The following is a 24,239-nucleotide window of genomic DNA, read 5'->3' as shown; positions in this document are numbered from 1 at the left end:
AGCGTTTACATGACAATGTCAACCACAGGCAGATGCCAGCCATGTGCCCAGACACACCACCCACATCCTCCCAGCACAGCTCAGCACAGAGGGTGCTGGCCATGCTTGGGGTGCTCAACTCCCTCAAGGGACCCAACACAGCTCTTTCCAGCAGAACAGCTCCTTTATTTTTAATGTTCCCCTGCCTTTGGCCATCTCATTTTCAGTACAGGGATACAGGGAGAGAAACTGCTCTGTACAAAGAGAACCTGGGTTCACCCCTAAGACCACATCGGCCAAACCATTTCCAGCCATAGCAATGGTTTTACTGCAAGTTCTGGGGGAAATGGTTCTTTTTGAAATGAGTAAAAAGAACACAGAAGTGTGGATTATGTTTGTGCTATTTTCTCTCTCCTGCCATGATCTTGTAATTGAAAATTTGAACGGTACTTGCTAATCTCACCTAAATCAGTCATCTGCATATAATCAAAACCACCACAGACCCCTTTGAACAGGAACAAGACTAATTTGCCACCCATATTTTGATTTCAAGCTCCAGATATGATGATTGGTGGGGAAAAGCAACCACTTGAAAATAAGACCAAAGGACACCTCAAGACCCAGGTCAGAGTTCGAACCGACTGTGTATGTGTTTTGATTTTAACTTATTGTACTTGGTGATCAGATCCAGCTTACTGTGCCCAAGAGTCATTCTTTTCTCGGCCCCATATGCACTGTTCTTTTCCATCAGCATGTCCTCAGTGAGTTTATCATAGCAAGGAACTCCTGGCTTTTTATCTCGTTTTGGCTGGTTGTATGGGGAGAGCAGGTCCAAATTTCCTTGTCCAGGACTCTGTCTTCTTTCCAGCCCATAAAATGTGGTGTTCTCTGCTGTTGGTTCCTCGGGGGCAGCAGCAGGCCCTTTCTGCTTCATGCTTGTCCCATTGCTACTGGCACCCTCTGAAAGGGACTGCAGGGATTGCTCCTGTGTTTGTGGGGAGCAGTGGCTGCTGTTAGCTGTATTGTCCCCTTGATAACAAGGTTTATTGGAGCTCAGGGCAGGGGAAAGCTCTGGTGGCAGGAATGTCTTTGCTGTCATGAGATTTGATTTGTGATACAAAGCAGGGGTGGATTTATTTGGAGGACTATTTGGTGAATCTGGTGGTTCTCCTTGCTGCTTAGGGCAAGTGGGCTTCAGAGATGTGTCTTCCTTCCCCTTATTATTACCAGAATCTGAGTTTGAATCTTGCTTTTCCAGCTGCACATTGCAGTTGGAGTTTTTCAGAAAGGGAGACACTTTTATGCTTCTGATGCTTACATTGGAAAGGCTGCTGGAGGGGCTCGTGGTTTCAACATCATTCACCTGTGGGGGTTTTAAAAGGGAGCTCACAACTTTCGAGGTGTTCTGAGAAGCGGGGCACGTTTCAGGATCTGGCACACAGAAGCTGGTCACTGCTCTGGACTCTGCATACAAGTACCGGAATTCCTTCTCAAACTCTGCAACAATCTGACCCCGGAAGTGGGTCACCAGGCCAGTGTGGACTTGACTGCAAAGCCAGGTGAAACTGTGAATAAAGGAAAACACATGTAACCTTAGTTCAGAGAGTGCCAAGATACCTAGCATTGACTTAGCATTGGAGTGATGTATTGCCACCCCATTTTTATCATTAAAATGTTCCCTGAAGTGTGCAAGTCTGAGATTACTTGTAGAAATTAATGTACTCATTACATAATTACTGAAGAACGACCCTAAAATGGAACTGTATAAAAATGGAACTGTATAAAAACATTAACAGTAATCAAGAAATAGCAGCTGCTTTTCCTTAGCCTCATGAAAGATGCACAGCAGCAACTGGTCCCTGCCTAAAAAGCACAGCAGCACGTTTTGAGCCTTTTCTTCTCCATCTCCCTCTTGCCAGCACTCTCTGCCCATAAGCAAGGATCCACGTTTTCCCATTCTCCACTCAGTACCAGCTAACTGTGGGCAAGGGGTGCTGCTTGTACCAAGCAGGCTGTGCCAAGGAAAGCTCCAACTGTCTGGAGGTGGTGTGGTGGTGGGAAAATGAGATACGAAGCACAGGGCACTCAAGGGCTCTTTCTGCCCAATTTGTATTGCAGACTTTCTAGCCCAGCATCTGGCTAGTGCACTGCACTGCACCCATTCCTTCCACAGAGGGCAAGGAGACTGTTAGGTGGATACCAAGGCATGCCTGGCCTCTTGCTCTCCACACTTGCCTTGGCAGGAGTGATATTCTCATGTCCTTAACATCTGCAACATGTGATGGAGTTGAAGGAGCCACTTATGCAGGCAGGAGGGTGAGGAATGGAGATTTAGGGGAGCAGAGGTCTCCCAAGCCCCACAGGAATACCTCAGGACAGGAAAGCTGATGATGTTTTCCACACATATTGCTGCGAGATTCTCTAGACTCACTCCACCATGGCATCCAGTTCAGAGGTGCATGGTATTAGAAGTTCACCAGTCCCTTGCTCAGCAAGTCCAGTCCCTGCTCTTGCAGTACAACGCCTTGGGATCTTTTCTAGGACCTTGTTATATTCCACCTTAAGACAAATTAGGTTTTGTCGCAGCTGGTGAAGAACCTTCACTAATTGCCACTCTGCATATTTTATCTGTTTAACCCTACCTGTTGTTTGTGCCAAAACTGTAACTTAATTAAACAACCCCACCATATCTACAGATAACCACATTTCTCCTCCCAGTCTTCATTTTCCTAGATCAAATAGGGAAGCTCCTCTTACACAGTAGGCTCCCCAGGCTCCTGGTCACCCCAGTCACCAGCTGCTTCTTTTATTCTTGCTATAGTTAAACCAGACTAGCAGACTAATTGTGTTAAATAAAACAGAACCTTCACAGAGGAAAGTATCAGTGTAGGGCTGCATTATCAGCTGCTAAAGCAAGATACAGACTTTGACAAGAGCAGGGTGAAATCACAGAAACTACAGGAGAGCAATTGTAATGGAGGTTACATCATTCTCAAGTAAATGTCATTTCAGGACAAGATACTGGCATTATGTTTTGGGACCTTATCAATGTTTACTTCACAAGACAGCTATTTGGGAACTTTTAGTAGGAAAACCAGCTCTTGGCTTGTTCCTAAATAGTATGCAGTTGCTACAGTTCATAATGTTATGAAGAACATAGTATACTTACACTCAGCATACACCCCCCCCAAAGAGCAACATAAAATGAAAAGTTCAATACTCTTCTGCTTAATATCAAACTAGGTAAATTAAGTAAGAATGAAGTAGTAAAAGAGTGAAGAACCTTTGCAGATGGCATGAAGAGTGTCCAGAGATACCAAACTGGAGGCTCAAAGCAAATGAATACAACTTCACAGAGAGATATGACAGACAAACAAATAGAAAATAGCTGGGATGGCTAAGTGACAGAAGAGAAGCTATTAAGACCGGAAAGCCCACCTTTCAAAAAGGTTGGGTCACACATTGCAAAAGGTGTAGGAGATAATACTCAGTTCTTTGTGGGGCTAGCACATGTGTAACAGGAGCACTCACTCAAACAATTCCTCTATACCAGTGTTTATTGTACAGGAGCTTGGGATTATCCCTGCCCTGAACCCACTTTTATACAGAACATAAGGGAGGATCAGTCTCATGTTGAAATCTCTGTAGAAGAGATGAGAAAACATCAACAAAGCAGACAGTAATGAATTGGCAGGACCAGGTAACATTAACCCAAAAGCACCAATGGAATGCAAGGATGAAAAAGCTCAGCTACTAACCAGGATGTGTTGCTGTCACTTGAAAGTGCATTGGTTATCAGAAGTGTGGAAGGTTGCTAAAGTGCTGTAATTGTTTTAATGTTCCAGACCATTAAGTCTCATAACTGCACAGCACAAATTAGTAGACACTCTTCTAAAGAACACAATTTATGGCTATATAGGTAAATACGGTAAGATAGGAAAGGTGACTTTTGCAAAGGAAAGTTATCTCTCTCCAAGCTGTAAGAGTTCTTTGAAGAAATCCAAGAGCCCAGACAGGGTAGACTGCATGCAGCCTGTATTGACACTGTCAAAGGCGTCTATCCCAGGGCACTGCCTGGCTTCCAGGAGCACTGGTTGTTCCTGTCCATGTTGCTTACAGCTATTACCCTTCTACACAAGCATGCTGCACCTACAATGCGCAGCGCTTAGATGTATCCCTTCTCAGCACCTACTCCACTCACACACACACTTGTGTTCTTTTGAACTCCTCAAACCCACGGATGTACTCAGGGGCTGAGCACCTCTCCTCTGGAGGGGCAGATGTGCACCCCTCACACTGCTGTGGACTGTGAAAGGGCTCTGGTCAGATAATGTCAGCCACCCCTCTTTACCCAGCCTGGCACCACTGCTGCCAGCAAACCTGGAAACGGAGCTGTGCAAGGGGTCATGTTTGTCCTCCTCGTTCTGGAGACAAGGTCTCATGTCTCAGACACAGGTGGTCCAGCAGGAACATCACAACAGCTACCCATCAAGGCCTCTGGCCTCACCTTAGCAGGAGGTAAACAACAGGTCTTGCTTAGGTTTCCCTTTACTCCTTGGACAAAGTGACTTCCACCTTCCATCTTCTCCCAGCACCCTCTGCCCCAAGTACTGCCTCCCTACAGAAATGCATGAGACAAATAATACACCCAGCCACATCCTCTCATCTTTACGAACAGTCCCTTCCCCTGTAAGGGGAGCACCCTCAGATCCAGTAATACACTCCCCTGGCTTTCAGACTGTCCCTGCCACTGATTATCCTATGGCTCCTTCCCCAGCTCAGGCATTACCGTGTTCCAGTTTCCCATGCTGGTCCAAAAGGGGCCTGCCCACTCTGCCACAACAGGACCTGGAAGCAATCATCCAAATCCCCTCACTGGTACAGCCCTCCTCCTTGCCACAGTGCAGGTATCCATGACAGGATGATGTGGCCTTGCCAGCTGTGTCTATTCCCATCACTACAAACTGATAAAGGTGTTTTCCTCCATGAATGGCAAGGCAGAAATACCATGGAATGTTCATTCTTTACCTCTCCTGGTATAAAAATGAAGCATTGAATGAATTTAACAGGTTACAGATTCAATACAGACAAGAAGAGGTACTTCATTGCACAACACAACACACAGGCAAGCTGTGGAGCTAATTGCTGCAGGCCACTGTGGATGCTACAAGTTCATGTGAGTTTCTAAAAGTGGCAGGATTTTTCTGCCATTACTTTTTCCATAACAAACAGCTGCACACAGAGATCCCATACCCAGTTCTGAATCACCCTGGGGCACAAATTACACGAGTCCATAGAAGGATGGCTGGAGGACAGGAACCCTATCCCCTATGCCAAGGTCCTTGCTTCCAAGCCAGTCCTGGAGCAGGAACCCACAGGAACTCGTGCAGCTCAGCCTTTGGCCAGGAGATGGAGGTGCAACATCACCTCCCCCTGCCCGTCCTGCCGCAGCACCCCTGCACCGGGGCTCTGCCTGGGGTCAAGCACCGATGGCAGGAGCACGCTGCGGTGTCCCCGTTGGAGACCAGGCTCAGCAGTGGCTTCGACAACAGGATTAGTTCTTCTGCGGACCCCTCTGTAAAGCCCCTGTAGGGTCCAGGGTTGCAGTGGCCTTTCTATGCTGTGTTGTACAGGTGACTCCAGTTCTTCACACCCAGCCTCTCTGCTGCAGCTATTTCCAACCTTTGCAGCAGAAAGGGTTTTAATTCTTCCAGTAGTTTCTCTTGCTCACTTTCATTGCTGTTCTCTCACTTCAGCTGTCAAAGGTATTCTCTTCTTTCTGTACGCCAGTACAAACTTCTGTGCATCATTTTTGCTCACTGCTAAATGTAGATCGTACATAACACTCATTACTAGACCTTTAGTTTCAAGTGCCTTTTTCATGAATAAAAATACAATAATCTGACTTTATTATAGTAAGCTCTTTAAAGAGCTTACTTACAAGCTTAAGCTTGCTTCCATAGCACTTGAAATCATTTCCACTCCTCATTTTGACTAGAAACAGTGCAATATATTCAGTTAATTTGGGTATCCCATCTTAGTTATCTTCTACTTCTTATGCACCCTTACAGCAGGATGCCTTCTCTCTTTCTTCTGGATTCACCTTTTATCTATACACCTGAGGACTTCCTCCTCTTTGCTTTGGTGCACTCTAAAGATTATGTATAACTTTTTTCCTGGCAATGCTCACTTTATTGCTACACATACCTGCGCAGGGTTTCCTTGCTGATACACTTAGGCTTTCCATTCCTCATGCACTCACTTTCTGCTTAGTTATTTCTTTCTTGAGGTGACCACTCGAGTTAGATCTGGAACTCACTGTTAAAAACTCTTTCCTCTTACTTGGGACATGGACACTTGAGAGTATGAGCACTTCTCATCTAAAGAAATTCCAAGCCTCCTCCAGCTTCAAACCCATGCTGCTTTACCTGTCCATTGCCAAACATTTATGTACTTAGTTTTTCTTCCTCTGTACTGAAGCTGTGTGCAGAGCTTTTATAACCCTCAACTTCCTCCTCTCATTTCTCAGTTTCAGAACCGTGTCAGCTTCAACCCCAAATCTTGAGTTTCTTTCAGTACAATACAGCAAACAATGAGCTCCTTTGCTCTGTCAGTGCAGGACACACACCGATACTTTGACGATCTTACATTTAGAGCTGAGAAATTTCATCTCCTCTAAGGCAACTCCAAATTTACGAGCTAAAGAAACAAGCAGATGTTGTGAAATACCTGAATTGAAATGACGACTCTGACACAGGAGGCGTCTCAGAAACTTACTGGGTAGAAGAAAATCAAGGAACAGTATAACTGCAAGGGTAGAAATTATACAGAAAGGACAAATAGAGGATATGTTGCTGGGGCAATGGCACAATTATATCAACATATATATCAAAACAAATGAAACATATTCCTGTTGGATTAAAATTCCACTCCCAAATAGGAAAAACATAGTATTAGGGCTGTGATCTTTCTGAGCAGAGTGCTGATGGTAACTATGCCATGCTAAGGAAGTGCCAAGTGGCTAAGGCAGAAAGCAGAGAACTGAAGGGACATTCAGTTATAGCCATGTTGAATAGGGGCCATTACTAGAAGAGCTGAAGAAACTGCAGTTTAGACACTATAAATGACTGCTTTTTGAAGAAACTAACCAGAAAACCAGCAAAAGGAGAAATAACATTACAAGTTCAGAAGGGAAAGGCCACTTGGCAAAAAAATAATCATGACGTACCCATATCCAATATTCTTTCAGGACTGAAATAAATCCACAACATTAATACTTAAAAGAGAAAGTGAGGAATACTATTAAAAGGAGATTTCAAAGAGTAACCAAAAAGGTTAAATGCCTGAGGCAGCATGAAGGTTGTTTGGAGATGCTATATTAGAGGCTCTGAGAAAATGTACCTATCAAAATAAAAATATTTTAAAACATCCAAAAAGTCACCATAGTTAAAAGCTGCATTAAAGGAAAATATTAAAGTAAACAGCCCTCAAAAACTGGAAGTCAGCAATTTTCCAATTATTAACCAGGGAATAACCTATAATTTAAAATTGAACATAGTACCAGAGGAATGGAAAGTAGTAAATGTGAACCTTTTAAAGAGCTCCTGGAAAACTACAAACCAGCCAGGCTTATTTCCATACTGAACAAACTGGTAGAAGCAAATGGAGAGGAAAATGATTAGATGCATAAATAACTATAATCATACTGCTGAAGACTCAGCATGTTTTTGTGGAAGGAAGCCATGCCTCAAAAACCTCTCACAGTTCTCTGAAGGAGGCAGTAAGCACACAGATTCACGTGATCTGCCTGATGTTGGATGCTTGAGTTTTTAAAGAGCCTTTGACACAGTCATTCAGCAAAGACTCTTAGAAAAACTAAGTGATCCTGGAGTAAAAAGGAAGGTCTTTGTGAGGAGTAACAGTTGACTAAAAATGGGATACAAATGCTAGAAATAGTTTTAATTTACCCACTGGAATCCTGCAAGTTTTGTGCTGGGATTGCTGCTGTTCAGCATATTCAGAAACATCCTGGAAAGTGGTAGAAACAGTCCATGCCAGAGCTCTTGACAAAATTATCATGGGAGGTCAAAAGAAAACTGGATAATCAGAAGCTGCAAGAGGATCTTATGGTATGGGGTGGGTAAGTGACAGATAATAGACAAAAATCAATGTCAGTAAATGCAAACTGGTGCAAAACTCCCGATGGTCTCTGTATATTGATGAGTTCTCAGATATTAACATTTAGAACAGAGGTCAGGGTTCCCATGGGCAGTTCAAGAAAGGTTACTTCAATGTTTAGCATGAGTCTAAAGGGCAGACAGCAGACTAGAACCTGCCAGAACAGGGACAGAGGAAAAGGTAGAAGTCACCATTACACTACAATGCTGCAGTGTAGTGGGTGGGGATATCTTTACCACTTCATGCAGTTGTGGTCAATTTGTCTCACAAAAGATAGACATTATGCTTAAAGGTTTGGAAGTTCTCTTGCATGAGAAATTACTGAATAGGCTTCAATCCAGCTGTCACACGTTCAGTTTTAGCCGTTCAAAAATGAGTGGTCTCAGTTATCTAATCCCCGCCCCGTGCAGTCATTGGAAATGGACAGACGTTTCCAGGCAGTAATTCACTTCATTGTTCCTAGATACAGGTCTTAGGATGGTCAAAATGCTGCCAGACACCGCTCTCCACACTGCTTATGTAGAGACTCTACACACCCAGTTTCAACTTGGTACTTCCATTTTTCATTGCCAGTGTTTGATAAGGTGAAAACTCCACACATGGAGATGAAGTCAGAAGAAGAGGAGAAGGTGCAGGTTGGAGCTATAACACTGATGAAGACTTTGGCAGATCAAGGGTCCAGCATGTGCTGGCTGGGAGACTGGAAAGAGATAGGGAGAGGGAGCACAGTGTTCAAGGAGACCAGGTAAAAGGAGAATAAAGTATTGCCAGGGCACCAAATTCCCAGAAATATCAGAACTGTCTCCTGGGGAGCTGCACTGTTTGCGAAGGATAACATGGTATGTACCAGTGTGAAAATAGTGTGGGGAAGATCCGAAGGTGGAAAACTCAGAGTCTACTAATACAAATATAGTACAAGAACAGTACTCCCCACCCTCTGATCAGTGGTGCTGGTCAGACAACGCTGAGATTACAGAGACTGAGAAGTTAGGACAGACAGTAATAGTGGGAGATTTCATCCACTCATACGCATACTAGGTTAATGCTTCACTGGGATGAGCTGTGGAGAAAAACTTTTTGGAAGCAATAAAATCATTACTTGCCAGAATTAACTACCCTAAATTGTTTGAACCACAAGAAAAGATGTTATTCAGGATGTGGTCTGGAATGATGCATTAGACTCGGTTCCAGAGGTGTAAGTGGAAGAGCCCATTTGTAATAATGATCACAACATGATTTTAACTCTAGTGAGAGAGAGCAATCTAAACAAATGCAGCTTGTGGATATTCAATTTCAAGAAAGGTAACTGTGTAAAAATGCAGCAATTCATCAAAAAGGGCTGACTGGGGAAGGCTGACCTCTGGAGCTGACCTCCACCCTGGGCCATGGCAGAAAGTGCTGTGAAGAACAAGGTTACTGATGGCATGGAGCAGCACAGCCTCTGGAAAAGGTCAACAGGGCTACTGTAAAGGCAAGCCCTGCCTCACAGACCTGCTGGAGTTTGGAGAGAGAGCCAGTGAGCACGTGGATAAAGGGACCAGCCAAATACATAATTTGGGGTGTTCAAACAGCCTTTGACAAGGTTCTACAGCACAGCCAGAAACTAAGTTGCCATAGACATGGAAGAAAGGTCATGTTACAGACTGGGAGCTGGTGAAAGCACAGGATGCAAAGGGTACGTAGGGCTTTATAGTAATTTTTCAGCATGGGTAAGAGTCAGCAGTGAGGAGCCAGAGACTGGTGCTGGGACTGGTTTCGATTCTGTCAATGACCCCAGGCATGGAGGGGAGCAGGTTTGCAGAGGATCTCAATTCCTTTAGGTCGTTCAGCACCTCACTGAAGGTGAGGAAATCCAGCAGAGGAAATTGTCACAAGAACTGAGCAAGTGGACAAATATGTGGCAATTGAACTTCAGTGTAGGAAAATGTGGTGTACCCATAGGGAAAAATGTGTGATGTTGTCATGGTTTAACCCCAGCCAGAAACTAAGTACCACACAGCTGCTCACTTCCTCCCTCTGCTCACCTTCCCCCATGGTGGGATGGGGAGAAGAACTGGAAAATAAAGCTAAAACTTGTGAGTTAAGAACAGTTTAATAATTGAAATAAATAATAATAATAGTAGTAGTAGTAGTAGTAATGTTCTATAGTACGGAATACCCCTTTAGCTAGTTTGGGTGAGGTGTCCTGTCTCTGCTCCCTTCCGGCTTCTTGTGCCCCTCCTCACTAGTAGAGCAAGAGACTGAAAAGTCCCTGATCAGGGTGTGTGCTACTGAGCAACAACTAAAACACGGGTGTGTTATCAGCATAGTTCTCAGACTAAAGCCAAAACACAGCACTACACCAGCTACTAGGAAGGAAATTAACTCTATCCTAGCCAAAACAAGGAAGGATGCTGAACCTGGAACAGCTAAGGAAGGAACTCAGAATCATCATCAGCAATTCTCTGAAATCATCACCTCAATGTGCAGTAGGAGCTAAAAAATACAATGGGTGTTGTCCATTGTCAGCAAGGGTGATACTATCAAGCAGAGAGCACTATTTTGATGCTCTGTAACACCCTGGTGCAGCTATATCTTGGGGGCTGCATGCAGCTCTGGTCTCTGCATCAATGAGAGTGGATAAGATGGAGGCTTGGAAAATTGTGAAAGTGATGACTTAGCTGAACGTAGGACAGCTCTTTAACCAATCTGCGGCTCTAGAACTAGGGCACTTCATTAAATTAGTAGGAGATTGGTTTAGAACAGACGAGCTAGAACAAATTCACAGACAAAAGGAACAGAAGAGGTACTGAAGGAAGTAAGTAGGGATGTATGCAATGGTTACACATGCTGTGGGAGGACAAGAGGGATGGACCACACATAGCAGTTTGGGCTGCTTTTCCTAAACAGCATCAGCAAGAGACAGAATCTAGGCTAGGTGGAGCATCATCTGAGCTGGCAGAGCATTTTTTTACATCTTTAAGAAATGAAGCAATACTCACAGACAGAGATGTCAATGCTGGCAGACAAGCAGTTAATGTTATCTGAAAGCTAAACTGCGAGGTAAGAGTAGAAGATGTAAGTAAGTAAGATGTAAGTAAGTAAGTAAGATGTAAGTAAGATGAAAGTAAGTAAGTAAGATGCAAGTAAGTAAGATGTAAGTAAGATGTAAGTAAGTAAGATGTAAGTAAGTAAGATGTAAGAAAGTAAGATGTAAGAAAGTAAGATGTAAGAAAGATGTAAGTAAGATGTAAGTAAGGATGGAGCAGAAGAAGGTAAAGCATCAAAACGAAACCTTACATTTATAAGGGAAAATGAAGAGGAAAACCAGTGTACCATTACCATGGAGAAAAGAAAATAAAAACTGCATTATTCAGTATTCTGGTAATCAACATCTTAGTGTCACCAGTCTTTGTCACAGTAGTCGCTATACTTAATTACCTGTATGTACCAGCAAGAACTTGGTCGCAATCAATCAGGATAAATTTCTCCAGAACCTGGCCTGCAAATTTCTTGCCTGCTTTGCTGTAGTACATGTCTCCACTCAGACATCTTATGCGCATGTTCTGAAACCAAAGAGAGCATAGCTGGTCAAGGCACATGTATTGAACCAAACTGAAATGTCCCCTTATGCATCATTGGAGTCCCTCAAACAGGAGCTCTGCTCCCAGAGGCAGAATGCAGCAAGGCTGTAAGTATTTCTTGGCTTCTGCATACCAAATATTTTGTCACACTGTCTGCTTCTATAAAATTAAAATACCAGCAAGTATTAACAAGTTCTGTGTAGGTGCAAATGCTGATTTGAAAACTATTTGGGGAATCCTATGAACCTACAGATAATTTCTGAAGTATGTAAGAGTATAGTTTCTTCCAGATTACTGATAATATTTAACTAACCACCTTAACTGGTGGCTCTGCATTTAAGCTAACTTTTGTTGTTATGTGCTATGAACATGTTATGTGCTATGAACTAGCCAATTGACTGTACTGTTCTGATTTTATGTGGTGACAGCACAATATCTCTCAATAAAAGATTTACAGAAAGGTACATCTACATTTTAAGAATTGCCTTTCATCAGTATATTTAAAAATGGTATTAGAATTTTCAGCTGCTGTACTCAAGTGAATAAAGCCTCATCTCATTAAAGACTGCAAAGAACTTCTCTGACATGACTTTCGCCTGTAAAACCAACTGCCCAGTGCAAAATGGGAAATAAGGCTCAGTATCCATCAGGAGCCTTTTTTGTAATGTGAGTTTCTTGCCCACAATAGAAGTTATTTGCACCTCAGCTGGGGAAGGCAATGAGGAGAACAGTCACTGGAAGCAGTTACAAGCCTGATCAGTGCCAAACAATACATCTCATATGTAAATAGACATCCTTAAGGCTGCACCTAGCTGGCCTGCCAGGTCCCCTGCCATCCGCTGTGGCTCTGGCACACCAGGGGTTGTCACAAACTGTCACCACTTTGTCCCAGCAGATCTCTTTGTGGGCAGCTCATCCCTGCCTATCATCAGCCCTGCAGAAGACAGACCCGTGGCAGTTGGTACAGGCAGCACATGCTGATGGGGCTGTTTTGCCTCTTGGCAGAGGTGGTTGCTGCCCATGGGTGCTCCTGCTGGAGCTGACAGTGTCCCCTCCAGCATGCAGCAGATTTCAGTCAGGCCAGGCACAGCAGCTTGTAACAGCCAGTGCTGCAGACAGACAAGCAGGAATAGCTGTGATTTGCCTACAGATGTTCCCTGCAGGGTGCAGACCCATTCCCTGCCACCTCTTCAGGAGCTGCTCCTGGGTATCACTGTGTCCCCTTCTCCCCCTCCAGGGCAGGCTGAGCATGTGTGGGCTCCCCAGGCTGCAGGTACCTGGTCAGGGACCAGGGACCGGCTCTCCCAGTCTGGCCTCACGTGGGGCTCATGGTGTGCTAGCTGTGCCTCAGGGGTGAGGAACAGGAGGCAGTCACCCTGTGGCAGGTGACTCAATTCCTGATGGCTTCCCTCTTCCCATAGGAGGCCCTGTGGGCAGGAGGTGGGCTTCCTGGAAACAGCTCCTATGAGGAAAGGCTGAGAGAGTAGAGTTGTTTAGCCTGGAGAAGAGAAGACTCCAGGGAGACCAGCGAGAAGACTCACTGGGAGGAGAGGTTCCTCTCCTCTTCAATGTAGTTAAACCCACTTCAAATAAGAGATATCCTTATTTTATACGTATTTTATAAGTATTTTAAAATTAGAATTCTTATGGTTTAATTTTTTAAAATTTATGAATATTTTAATATATCTTATATATTACAGGTTTTGATTTTAATCCTTTTTTTAATCCCTATTTTTTATATCCATATTTGTTGCCACAGTATTTCTTCCCTCCCTCTATTCTTCTCTGTTCTTTCCAAGGCTGGGTGAGTTTCTGATACCTGGCTTATTTTTTCCATTCTTTTCACCCTCTTGGCAATCCAGGCTCTGAACTGTCCAAACCATATGAGAATCCAGCAGTCTTGCAGGAAAGTCAGACTCCCAGGTACCACTCCCACTTGATTCAGACAGTAGTTTTACGTTCAGCAGATGGCCACTTGAAAACAAACCCAGTCAACACAGTGAAGTCTCCCACTGTGACTGCTGCCAATGTTCCCACTGTGCGATTTGCTGATGCTCAGCACCAGGATTTGACACCAGCGGGCTCACAGAATGTTCTTAGAAGTAAGATGCTGGAGGGACAATTGCTCCAAACTCCCCATTAAACTACAGATTGTCACCAATTATTCCAAATGGAGATTTACCATCACATCCTGTCACAAGTCAGAGCCAGGAATAAAACACAAACACTCATTCCACTTAGATGTGGATATCAAGCATGTATGTTAATGTATGTATGTATCAAGCATGTATGAGATGCATCAGCTTATGAGGCACTTCACAATGAGACCTGAGTCACCCAGTGGGGGAGGCAAGTGCTCATTAGCCATCCAAGCACAAGACGTGACATCAGGTCTAACAAAGAGACATAGACATCTCCATGGATGTAAACTCATTCTCATTTTAATTAAAAAAAATAGCCAGGTTCTTGGATGAGAAGCAAATACAATAAATCTTGGAGAGATGGAATTTCTCTGGATCCATCAGGTGACTTCAGTGATGCAGCTGTTTATGAAAGAAAACATGCACCAACACGAAGCAGTTTTTCCTAACAGTTGCCATTTGAAGAGGCAGGATAAAATTAATCTGGCTTGTGAGAAGAGCATTGCCAACATGGGGGGAAAAGGAAGCATCTCTAAATTAATCTTTGTGCAGACAGGTTAAAAATTAGGGGAAATTAAGACCTTTTATAAATTTTATAAATGTCTTAAATGTCTGCATCTATTTTGAATGTTGTAAAACTAAAATATTTTACAACATTTACAGACAGGACAAAGGGGAATGGTTTTAACCTGACAGAGGGGAGACTGAGATAAGACCTTAGGAAGAAATTTTTCCCTGTAAAGAGTGGCGAGGTGCTGGCACAGGGTGCCCAGAGAAGCTGTGGCTGCCCCATCCCTGGCAGTGCTCAAGGCCAGGTTGGACACAGGGGCTTGGAGCAAGCTGCTCCAGTGGAAGGGGTCCCTGCCTGTGGCACGGGTTGGAACTGGATGAGCTTTAAGGTCCCTTCCAACCCAAACCAGTCTGGGACTCTATGACTAAGAAGTGACAACAAAAAACCAACTTCCTTGATAGGTGGCAGCCAGAAAGGCTGTATGAGGAGCAGCAAGACACTGGGGTGCATTTCTGAGTCTGCAAGTTCCCAAGAAAGCTTGTCACACTGACACACTCATTTTTATTGTTTGTGTGCTCTGGGCACCACCCACGATTGAAGATGGGCACTCCACTGAATGGGGAACCAGGCTTTTTACAAATCCCTCATGAACCCGTGAGCCTAAACGCCAAGCCTAAAAGCACATCTTAACATGAGGTTTTTAAAAACGTGATTTTTTTCAACTGAGTAAGGGTACCTGGGTTTTATTGATTCCAAGAGTTAGTCACACAGTGGGTATGATAAATGAGAACTTACTGGGAAGTCGTCCTGAGTAAGAGCCATTTTATTGCACATTTCCACAAAATGCTTCAAGTACTCTTCATCCAGGATCAGGTAAACAGGGACGTGCCGTCTGCTTGAGGCCTCCAGCAGGTCACACAGTATTTCCATGTCTGTAAACAGATCCATCACAATTGCTATCACCTAGCCAGGGGAAAAGAGGTAAAAGGCTGTTGAAATCTCATGCCCAAGTGAACTGTGCTTTAAACTATGAATTAAGTATTCAAACCTCCCGAGTTACTGAGCATCTGTGGCCACATGACTGGAGACTGCTTCTGGATCTTTAACAGCCCTCATCCCACCATGGCAGATAAAATCACTTTTAATAACTATGAAGACATTCCTGATGCAGCTACCTCCTGTCTCATCTCTCACTCACAGAAAGAAATAGCTGAAAGGGTAATGCCTGTGCACAAACTGAGTATCATTGATGCAACAAGTATGTATGGCCTTAAGCACAGAAATACAGCATAGGAATGGAAGAGCTGAGACTGACCAAAATCATTATTCAGTCGGTATGAGTGACTCCACAGATGACTACCATATTCATATAAAGAAGTATTTCTTCAAGAAAGACACACTGCCAGGTAAGGGAGAAGGTATTTTGATCAAGTATGTGCATGTCCATGTTCCAAGATTATGTCCTAGGGGCAAACAGACAAAACTGTAGAATCGTGTGTGGGAAAGATCCCTTCCCTCTCCTGCTGGCAGCACTCCTACTAACACAGCCCAGGATGGAAGCTATGGTTATGAAACCCAACGTCAGGAAGAAAGAATAACACTAACGTTATTTAAAAGAATACAGAAACTGAAGATTTGCCAGAAAAGGTCTCCAAGGGAGGGGTTTTGAAAAGGAAAAAAAAAAATCAAAGAGAACTGCTAGTCCTTTAAAGAATGAGACTGAAGAAAGCCATGGCCTTCTCCAAAGATCCATCTGTTGGCCATCACTATTAGTGACAGGAATCAGGGGACATCTTAGAGAAGGAAGGAACAGGCAGAAGGGCACTTTCTGAGCTGGACAATTTGTCAGATCTGGCACACTTCACCTGAGGTTACTTGCAGAGCCATCCAGTGACTTAGACCTTGAACCACTAACAATTAACACTGAGAACTCATGGAAGAAGGCAACGCAGTGGGGGACTGAGAAAGGTAAAGTAGTGAAGGATTTACCAACAGGCCAGCTGCATTTCAAAAGCTGAAAAAGTAATGGAACTACTGACAAAGTACTTCAGTCTCAGTCTTTGCCATAGATTGGTAGTTAATTAGGTAACTGTTCAGTACTTGTAAGTTGTTCACATAACTGGTTTTGAGTTCCAAAGAAGATGCCCAAATAAAGATGGTCTAAAAAGCACCCAGTTTTGGAGTGATGATCCAATGGCCTTTTTGCCCTGCTACACAATGGTCATGCCCTACACTACACCTGGTGCACAAAATGCATGATAGAGTTTGTTCTGCTGCACACCACACACCCCATGAAGAGGCAGGAATCCTGTTTTCAAACACCTCCTCTGCCTGTGTTAGAACACAGCCATGAATGCAATTCTCCATAGTTCAAATCACCCTATGGAACAGACCATGTAAGGTGAGCTTTCCTCTGCCACTTCTGTTCAGCTGCTCCTCTCTAAAGAGTTAATGCAGAGGACAGCAGTCAGGCTGACTTTTATGTGTGAATGGGTCTGAAGTGGAATAGTTTCAGAAGAGCAGAGGAGCTCCAAGTGTCACTGTCCTTGGGTGTGGGGACAAGCTCATGTCTCTGCTCCAGACTGGCATGCTGGCCCCAGATCACCCACTGCCCAATGGCTTTTCTACTCCGTTTTCATTAATGAACTGCCTCTTTCCAGGCTCATAACCACAGCCTAAGTGGTGAGTGGAGGCAACTGCCATGGGCAGAGCAGGGCCCCATTGGGTTCACCTTGCTCTCCTGCCCAGTCTCTTGCTTGGCAAGCTGGCTCCTCTCAGCCCTGCTCTGCCTGCACACGTATAGAGAGACTGCACCAAGCCATGGCAGAGGAGGGCAGCCATGCCAACAAGTTGCTTCCTGCTCCCTTTGGGATTTATCCCTTCTGCAGATGGACAAGGTTTCTTGGCTCTACCCAATCTGTCCCCAGAGACAATCTCTGTGATGATGCCTTACACACTGTCACTAGTCCTCAGCATCTTGCAGATCTCCAGCCCCAACCCACTACAGCAGAGTTGGGGCAAGAACCTTCCTGGAGGCTGATGCGATCCAAGGCATCCACAAGGGACAAAAGCTGTCATCAAGAACTAAAAATCACTCCTACTGTCCAAGTCAAAACCACATCTCCACCCTCTCACCCTGGCCCTGGGAGACACATGCTTCAGAGCCTGACTCCAAAGGGCACCTCTTATGTAGCTCTCACTATTGTCTTGCCAGATGTCTTATGAGGCTCTTGCAAACTCTTCTCCCCTCCTGAAATGCATCCATCTGGCAAGGACAGGAGCGTCAGGCCTGGGAGAGCTCTGAAAGCACTGAGAAGTATCTCCAGCTTCCCAAATTAATGTTGCTGCTGGGCTATCAGCATTAGGTACCGCTGACACCCAACAGGAAGCAGAACAGAACTTCACCACGTCTTTCCACACTGGCTTTCCACCAAAGACCAAAGGCAATTTAGCCAAATGACTTTGACGGGCCACCTATCCTCTAATGATGAAGCACCAAGAAAAAACTATAGCCCAAACCTTGTGTAAGGCCTCGGGCAAGTCCCTCTCGGCCACACTTCCCTCACAATATTCCAGTTCATCTCAAGCTTAGGTCTGAGGCAGGCTTGGCCTGGAGACAATCTAAACTTGCCTTGGGAAGTCAGTATAATGGAGCCAAGATGCTCCTTCGTCCTCAGTGCTCAAGGCACTGCTTGTATCTAATAGAGACAGAAGGTCCACACCACCTTGCTTTTCTCTACCAGTGCTCAGATGCTTTGGTAGTTCAGTGCTGTCCCTTACCCCAGTCCAGCACTGCCAGTCTACAGCACATGCTGTGTGAGGGACATGCTGAGTACACCATAGGTGTGCATGGCAGCATGTGGCACAGTCACTGGTGGCACCCAGTGCCCTGGGCTGGGTGCAGGCAGACCTGCACCTCCTGGAGCTGCGTGGCTCTGGCGTCAGCGCGTGCCCGGGCAGCAGGACGCCAGCTTGTGCAAGCTGGGTGGAGCCCTGCAGATAGACCCGAGTGTGCCAGAGCAGGGCTTCACTCGGCAGCAGGCTGCACTCTATTCAAGGAGGGATGTGGGTAGAGCTGCTCATGGTGGTGCTGGCTAGCACCCATAGCCAACACCAAGCAAGTGGGCTGGCAAGCCCATGAGCACTGCAGTTTGCAGCAGGGAGAAAGCAGAGGTTGCATCCTGCTGCAGCCTCACATGGTGGAGATGCAGACACCCATGATGGGGCTGCTCATTCTAAACAAGACAAGCTTAAGGACCACTCAGATCACCACATCCTCTCAGTAAAACAAAGCAGGCTGTTTTTATAGTAACATCAGCTCAACCCCAAAGCCAAGAAGTTTTGGGGCAAGAAGAATTTGGAAGTCTACTCCCTGAAGCCTCCTAAAAACATATTGTCGTAAAAGTGAGGTGTAAAGCCTCAAAGATCATTTCCAACAGCTTTGCAAAGCAATGGAAGGAGGTACCTAAGTGCCATCTACAATTCAGGCTCCTGTCAGCTGGTGTCTCACATTTAAAAGACTTGGGCATTTAAGTCAATCTGGCCTTACAAATCTAAGCAACTTATGTCCAGTGCCTCCAGCCCCTCGGTTTCAGTGGTGGGACCTGCAAGGCTCAGAGCATCCCAGTTCCTTCCTCTCCATGCTAATCATGACCTCCAAGCCCATGGCACAGCCTTGGGGGGTCAGGGCATTGCAAAGACACTGTTGCCCCACAGGCTCTGGAAGATTCACACCTCGCCACTGGAGGGTTAAACCATGGCATTTCTAAATCCACTTCTGGAAACTCACAATTCAGCAATTACTGCAGTCACCACCTTGGGAATTACAGCACCCCACTGGGGTTGCCACCTGTCTGGTTTCTAACCAGCACAGCTGGTTTTACTGGTATTTGCCAATAGCAGTGTGGCTTTGGTCATTACCGTAGCATTGCCATTTGAAACAATACATTGCTTTTCTGGGGGGCCATAAGGGACCCTTCTGCCACTGCATGTAAATGGAGATGTGCAGCCAGTGTCAGAGTTGTACAAGAGGGGTGAAAGAAGCAGCATGGACAGTTTGAACCAGACTGGAACTTCTTCAACTAAACTAAAATTGTAATAGTATTATCAAATGAAGGCTAAGGTGTGGCCGCACTACATCTTCTTAATGTCTGCAAAGAGAAAAGCTCAAATCTCAAATTGCATCTTCAAAGAGAGCTGGTTAAACACAGCAAAGCAGAAAGACAAATTGCACCAGCAAAAGGTACCAATAAAACAAATGCCCTTTTTGCTGATTTGTCAGTACAAATATGCTGTTGCAAAATATGTCAGCTGATGATGTTCTCTATGACTGTACAGGAGAAAACAGCAAGCATTTCCAGACACACACCTTCCTGTTTACAGGAGCCAGGTAAAACATTCAGGGATCTCAACTTCTTTCCCACATGCCACCAGCACCATATCCCCCTTCCCTGTCGGCTGTAAGTACACAGGAGGAGAAACATTCTAAAGGAGGGATACATAATGACAGCATAAAAGTTTAGTGGAGAAAATACTTGAGGTTGGAAAGCAAAAAAGCAAGGAGTTCTCTGCACAGCTGCTACTGGCACTTCAAGCAAAAGATGTTTTAACCTCTGGTTGCACTTTTGTCGTTAAAGGACATATAGGTAATGTCCTTTTGGATGGTTTGATGGGCAAAATGACTCAGTAACTTTAAGCAGATGTGTAACTGGGGTTGTGAATGAGCTGGAACTGCTGTCAATCATAAACTTAATCATGGGAAGCACTGGCCAGAGCTGGTAACCTAGAAGCCAGTAAAACACCAGTAATAAACCAGTAAGATGGGTGAAAACTCATTCTCACGCATAACGCAACAGTCAAAAACACTGTGAAAATCTCCAACTTGAACACAAAGGGCTGTCAGTGTTTTTTCAAGCCAAGCAAAAAAAGGCAAAAGCTCAAAACATACTTAAAGTATAATAAGGCACCTACTGCCTGGGCAACCTCCCTGCAGCAATAGAGAAGTTCCTGTGGACTAAGAAAGCAGCAAAATGTTTTTCGTGTGGTTTAAAGGATCATAATACCATCAGAGATCCGGGACACGTGCTAAGTGACAAAGGGACATGTCTTAGTAGCCATTTACTTTGTGCATTCTGCCATGACTATGTCTTAATCCTCATTGCTGAAAAGGATGCAGTAAGTGTCACAGGACTTTTCAGATCATTTAAAGTATCATAATTCAGCTGCCTGCAAGAACAAACAGAACTTTTTGTCACTTACTTCCTGGAGAAAACTTCCTGTATTTGCCTATAAAGGTGCAATGGAAGTTCAGGCTTTAAGCAATCGCTGCTTACAATGGAGCAGTTGCTCACATGGCAAAACAGTCTTCTTCTGGACAAACAAAAAAGATATCCTCATCTCACACCCAAATTTCAATGCTTTGTGGTTCTTTGATGATGTTACGATGCTGCACAGCAACCTGAGCTGCTGCATGGCCCCACATTTATTCGCTGGGGACAACATAATTTTGCTCAACTCTGCAGATGGTGATGGAAGATAAGAAGACAGCACTTTGGGTCAGCCTGCCTGGAAACTGCTTGTGTTCTTGACACAGCTGAACTCCAGGCTTAACAATTCCTTATCTCCCTCTTTCTGCACTAGGCAGCAATGAATGTAAGGAGTGACTGTAAAGCTAAATAAGAAGCTACAGGACTGATAAGAGAAATCGGCTAGAAGCTGACTGGTTAAAATTGAACTTTGCGCTAAAAGCTTACTCAGTATCGTCATGCTATTGAAATGAAATACTACAAAAGAAAACTAACATGGGACAGATGAAAAGAAACATAAAGAAGACAAAGACAATAAAAGCTGAAAATGTGTCCGAGAGACAATTGTCTGAGCTGCTGCTTTACTACACAGTATAGTGGCAAAGTAAAAGGAAAAAAGAAGGAGCATAATTTAGTGAGTAAATTCACCCCAGGATTGTGCTTGGTAGGTAAATATTGTAATTGTCCAGTTTTTATTACATCCAAGGGTTGGCAATCTCTACCCAGCAGAAATTGTGCAATGGGGTAAAACGGGCTGATCTTACTCATCCTCAGAGAGAAGCACAGACATCAAGTCTAGAAGATATGATGATCTATTCTAAACTACTTCAAACCACAGGCTTTCAGTCCCACAAATTAACTCAGGTCCTACGTTCTCTCACAGCAACTCACCTGTGGTATCCTCTTATCCTGCTTGTCCAGGGATCGGGAAAAGCCCTGGCTATGCCAACTCCTTGGCAGAACCAGAAGGGCAGACACCAGAAGGGCTGGCTGGTGCACATTTGCCAGCTGAGGACAGCTAAGCATTAATGCTGCACACCCTGCCACTCACTCGTTCCAGGCTTGGATACCATGCTTTGCATGCCCACAAATACAGTGCAAGGTACCTTAAAGGGCACTGCCTGTATGGCATGAAATCCCAGGCATAAAAAAATTACAGGAAAGGAAAGGAGGAGGAACAGTTACAGATCTGCTAGCAAAAAAAGTAATCACGTCATGTCAGACATGACAGCTTGCAGCGTGGGGTGTACAGCTGTGGGATCAGCCACCAGGACATGGGTGCTGTGACACAAGACCCCACTCAAGGGACACAGCTCTATACATACCGTCCGTGCCCGGCTGATCAGAGACCGGAGCAAATCCTTAATGCTGTTGGCTTTGTTTCTTTGGAAAATCACAGTGGCTTGCGTCTGGCCAGAAACTGTGAGGAAGGGCATCCCTGGCCAGCCCAGCTCCAGCTCTGGAGGGTGCACATCAGACATCAGTGGAAAGTAGGTGCCAGATGTTAGTTCAGAGTTGAGGGAGGACCTGTCTCCAGTGTCCGCATCACCAGAGTCAGCATCTTTGTCTTTCACTGCACTGGGATCTGGAAAGCTTTGATTTCTCTGATGGCTCATATATTCCATGTCCAGTGTGGAAAGAAAAGGTAGCTCCCGTTCCTCAGTGATGGCATTCAGATAGCCACGTTCCCCCTGCTCAAGAAAGGCATCTATAGCAAGCCTGGCTGTTTCACTGTGCTGGAGCACCAGTGGGGTGGGCTCCCTCCACCATGGCTTCTTCAGCTGCTCCAGGCGGGTCTTCAGTGGCCCAGACACCCCTTGCTGTCCCACATAGCTGCGGTGGAACTGTGGTCTCACCTCTACTGCTAGATAGTTGAACATGACTGGAGCTGTTGCTGCTAGGAAGTGCCTCTCCAGCTGGATTAGTCCCCTGTCTGGTTCCATGTCCTTTCTGTCCCTCTTGCACTCCTGAGCTCCTCCCAACAGGTTCCTTCAGGACTCAGCACGAGCTCCACTCCTCTGCTTGGGAGTTAATTACCAGGTACAGCCTCCCACTCTGTGGGAGGAGCTGGCTTTCCCCAGCTCCCTCCTTGGCTTCCTCAGAAACATACCTGACACTTGGTGCTTAGAGTATCCCTTTTGCAAGGGAGGAAGTTCAGCTCTTCAACCTACTCCTTCCCTTTCCTTGTAACTGATTCATGTGCTGCCCTCCCCTTCCCTACTGAGAGGTCCCCACCCTTGGCCAAGCAGGCTCTAACCTGTTTTGTCCCTGATTGTGCTCACAGTGGAAATGCAGATGCTGAAACTTGTTCCTGCTTGAAATTTGTTTCAAATCAAACATGATTCTCAGTGTCAGTTACAATGAAATACAAATATCCCAAGTGGGTAATCAGACTTGGCCGAGAAACTTATTCATCCCTGAGCCATAGCTAACACTCCTCAGCATTTCTCAGCCCAAGCTCTGCTTGACACCTGGCAGAGAAGCCAAAACAACATCTTTTTTGATATCACAGGATCACAGTAAGTGACAGCTCATGTTGTTAGATACCCCAGGCTACAAGAGCCATAGCTCATGTGTTTTTTAGCATCTCCCTGGAAATCCTTCAAGAAAGCAGCATTCAAACTTAGGAACCTGGTGCTATGAGAATTATGATGCTGTCCATATGCTGTGTATTCTGGGAATGGTTAATTCCAGCTTCCCAAAAGCATCATGAAGCTATTCTCTGAGAAACAATACAGGCAGATGTTAATATAGGATTTAAAATGCTGTGCTAGGAACACACTACCCAGAACAGAATGCAGCACACGAAAACCTGTGCACGGGAGGCACATGAGTCCCCAGACTGATGTGCGGACCTCTCCCACCCCAAACAGCTCACTTAACCTCAAGCTACTAAACTCCACAGAGGCTAACCAGAGAATGAAGAACTGGCTGGATAGTTGATCTAATCAGCCAGCCTTTTATCTACAAGTTACAAAACCCCTGTGAATTAAATTCATGCAGCCTAAATTAAGTCATCTAAAAGCTAAATGTCTGCTCTCAGACTGTGCTGCAGTCAATGCAGAGACAGCCATGCGTAAGTGTGAACCAGCACATTCAGACACCAAGTTTTGAAGTCAACTGGGATGAATCATGTCCCCAAGGGATTATCACTACCCATGAACTGGAGTGGGACGATTAGTTTAGATTCTGTCTAGCCTTTAGATTCATGAAGTCAGAAAATCTCTTACCAGCATTGTGCAAACTGCAAGAACACAAGCTTTAGCCAGAAGATGTTAAGTTGCCTGACAGAGCTGCACTGCAATAAAGCAGGCAGGCACAAAGCCAGCAGTGACAACAGATATGGGACAAAACTAAAGAATAACATTAACTTAAAATGGGATGTGAACAGCTAAACACAATCATAGAATCATAGAATAGTTAGGGTTGGAAAGGACCTTAAGATCATCTAGTTCCAACCCCCTTGCCATGGAAGGATGCAATGGGAGGAAGTCTGGGGAAAAAACAAATAGAAGCAGCTATAACATGATGCATCTTTCTCTGGAGCTGCTTTGCCAGGGTG

General features: G+C 44.9%; 1 protein-coding gene across 1 annotated transcript; it reads right to left on the bottom strand.

Moving 5' to 3' along the window:
• Positions 1–144: 144 nt before the first annotated feature.
• On the bottom strand, positions 145–22,557 carry FAM83C (family with sequence similarity 83 member C). Its single transcript, XM_065691876.1, has 4 exons — positions 22,003–22,557; positions 15,168–15,335; positions 11,578–11,702; positions 145–1,544 (listed from the first exon to the last, which is right to left on the bottom strand). Exons 1-4 carry the CDS (start codon positions 22,555–22,557, stop codon positions 605–607), a joined length of 1,788 nt encoding a protein of 595 aa, XP_065547948.1. The 3' UTR covers positions 145–604.
• Positions 22,558–24,239: the final 1,682 nt, after the last annotated feature.

This window comes from Lathamus discolor, chromosome 11 (genome assembly GCF_037157495.1).
Source record: "Lathamus discolor isolate bLatDis1 chromosome 11, bLatDis1.hap1, whole genome shotgun sequence".
NCBI lineage: Eukaryota > Metazoa > Chordata > Aves > Psittaciformes > Psittacidae > Lathamus > Lathamus discolor.
The sequence above is the reverse complement of the archived record's forward strand: the minus strand, read 5'-3'. Positions and strand labels throughout refer to the sequence as shown.